Genomic DNA, 2,500 nt, shown 5'->3' with positions numbered 1-2,500 from the left:
TGTTAAAGGTAATTCCGACAAAACAGACAATACTATTGATAAATAATAATATTAATAAAAAAAACAAAAACACGACTGTCATTGTGTTTCATTCTTCCCACCAGCACTGACTCGGCCAAGGTCACGCTTGTGAACTCTCTACTGTATCCTTCTTTATCTCTTTGCGATATTCTCCTCTCTCTTTCAGTCCCTTCGTTTATCCCGACTCCTTGACTCCGCACGTCAACGGATGTCGACACACCGGGAGAGAGGTTTGACATATCGACAGTTCCCCGAGGCGGAATCCTCGGCGGGGACGGACCCCACACTCCTCACCGCCCGGCACCCACGCCTTCCTCTCGCGCTCGTCGACGGACTAAAACGCACCAAAACGCCCTATTAAAACACTTTCAGGACTTACGAGGAGAGCCATACTACCGGCGCGAGGTCCTCCTTCTCCTCCGCCTCCAGCACACTGCGGCCCCACAGGTCTCCTAGCGCACAGAGGCCCCGGAGCTTCCACTGCGCTGTCCGTCCTGCGGTCACGGGGCCCGGCGACCGCCCTCGCACTCTCCCGGAATTCGCGAACGTCCGCGCCTCTCGGCTCGTCTCGGCGGCGGCGACCTGGCTCTCCGCAGCTCTACGAGGTCCGTGGGAGGAGAGGCGTGCCGTGGTTCCATGCTCGCCTCCGCCAGAGCCACCACTGAGTCAGGCGGAGGCGCTGGGGCGGAGGCTTCTGGCGGCGGACGGCAACCCTCGGGCGCCGGGCGGGAAGCGAGAAACGTGTTGTTAACACACGCGGCCGCCGACGCTGCCGTCCGCCACGTGTATTGATCACCGGCCCTCCCTCCCTCCCTCCTCGCCCTCCCTTCCTGCCCTCCCTTTCTGCCCTCCTCGCCCTCCCTCCCTGCCTTCCTCGCCCTCCCTCCCTCCCTCCTCGCCCTCCCTCCCTCCCTCCTCGCCCTCCCTCCCTCCCTCCTCGCCCTCCCTTCCTCTCAGTCTTCTCCCCTACCCTCCCTTCCTCTCCCCTCCTCCGACTCCTCTTGTCCATTCCCCTACCCCTTACTCTACCCTTCCCTCCTTCCCTCACACACACTCACTCCCCTCCCTCCCTCTCCCCCTCCCCTTCCCTCCTTCCCCCTCTCTTCCCTCCTTCCCCCTCCCCCCCTGACGAAGGGCCGGCGGCACCGCTCTTGAGTGCTGCACTGGAGTACTTGTGCATGGCGTCTGCATGGGGAGGAATGTCGCTGCCAAGTTCTCTTTTTCTTCTGATGAATGCGATGCGAATTCGCTCGATGAGGCATGCCGTGGAATACGTTATGTACAGACCGCGCAAATCTGCACATTGTAGCTTTGTATGTAAATATATATATATATATATATATATATATATATATATATATATATATATATATATACATATATATACATATATATATACATATATATATGTATATATACATATACACAAACACACACACACACACACACATATGAATATATATATATATATATATATATATATATATATATATATATATATATAAGTGTGTGCCATATAGAAAGCAAAAGTGCCTTGTCACTATAGATCATCATTATTTTCATAGAGAATGGTTTCTCTTGGTCGATCCACTTGACTGACCAGCCAACACCTGCCGAGGTTCATTGCACACCTGGTTAGGTGTATTGCATGAGTGTGGGCGTGGGATGTAACGTGTCTGTTTGTGGTTATGTGTGTACTTGTGTGTGTGTGAGAGAGAGTTTTTGTCCTTGGGTTCGATTGTGTGCTTGTTATGCTCGACGTGTGTGTTTGCGTGTATGTGTTTGTGTGTGTGTGTTTTGTTTGTGTGTGTGTGTGTGTGTGTGTGTGTGTGTGTGTGTGTGTGTGTGTGTGTGTGTGTTTTGTTAGCGTATGTGTTTATGTTTGCGTGTGTGTATGGTTATTTGCATATGATGTGTTTGTACTATGTTTGTCCATTTATCTGTGCTTGTGAGAATAAACTTTAAAGCATTTCAAAGAAGTTACAGTAAATAATTCAATAATCAGAGTTTCGCAACTGATGAAAACAACTTACAGAATTTCGAAACATATATATTGAAAAATCGACTATCGACTATCGAGCTTTAAGTTTTTTAGAACATTATGAGCTTCCAATACATTTTTTTTTTAATGCAATGCGATTTTCCTTTGATATAGTTTCGTTTGGCAACATTGATTCTATTTTTGCAATATTGATTCTATTGCTTAACGAATTCGAAAAAAAAATCTAATAATACCTGTGCGTGTATTTTATCATTAACTGTAATGTGTAAAATAGCCATAGAAATTGATATGTGCGTATACGTGCACACATACATATATACATGTGTGTGTGTGTGTGTGTGTATGTATGTAGGCCTACACACACATATATAGTAGTGTCGTTGATAGCATTCATATACATACATATACATATATATATATATATATATATATATATATATATATATATATATATATATATATGTATGTATATATATA

General features: G+C 46.4%; 1 protein-coding gene across 1 annotated transcript in view; it reads right to left on the bottom strand.

Annotated features, from left to right (window-relative positions):
* LOC125027139 overlaps positions 1–779 on the bottom strand; it is an 11,454-nt gene extending 10,675 nt beyond the window's left edge. The window contains exon 1 of the mRNA XM_047615998.1: positions 401–779. Coding sequence (XP_047471954.1) covers positions 401–412 — 12 coding nt within the window. The 5' untranslated portion in view covers positions 413–779. The remainder of the gene's footprint in view (positions 1–400) is intronic.
* Positions 780–2,500: the final 1,721 nt, after the last annotated feature.

This window comes from Penaeus chinensis, chromosome 7 (genome assembly GCF_019202785.1).
Source record: "Penaeus chinensis breed Huanghai No. 1 chromosome 7, ASM1920278v2, whole genome shotgun sequence".
NCBI classification, from domain to species: domain Eukaryota; kingdom Metazoa; phylum Arthropoda; class Malacostraca; order Decapoda; family Penaeidae; genus Penaeus; species Penaeus chinensis.
The sequence above is the reverse complement of the archived record's forward strand: the minus strand, read 5'-3'. Positions and strand labels throughout refer to the sequence as shown.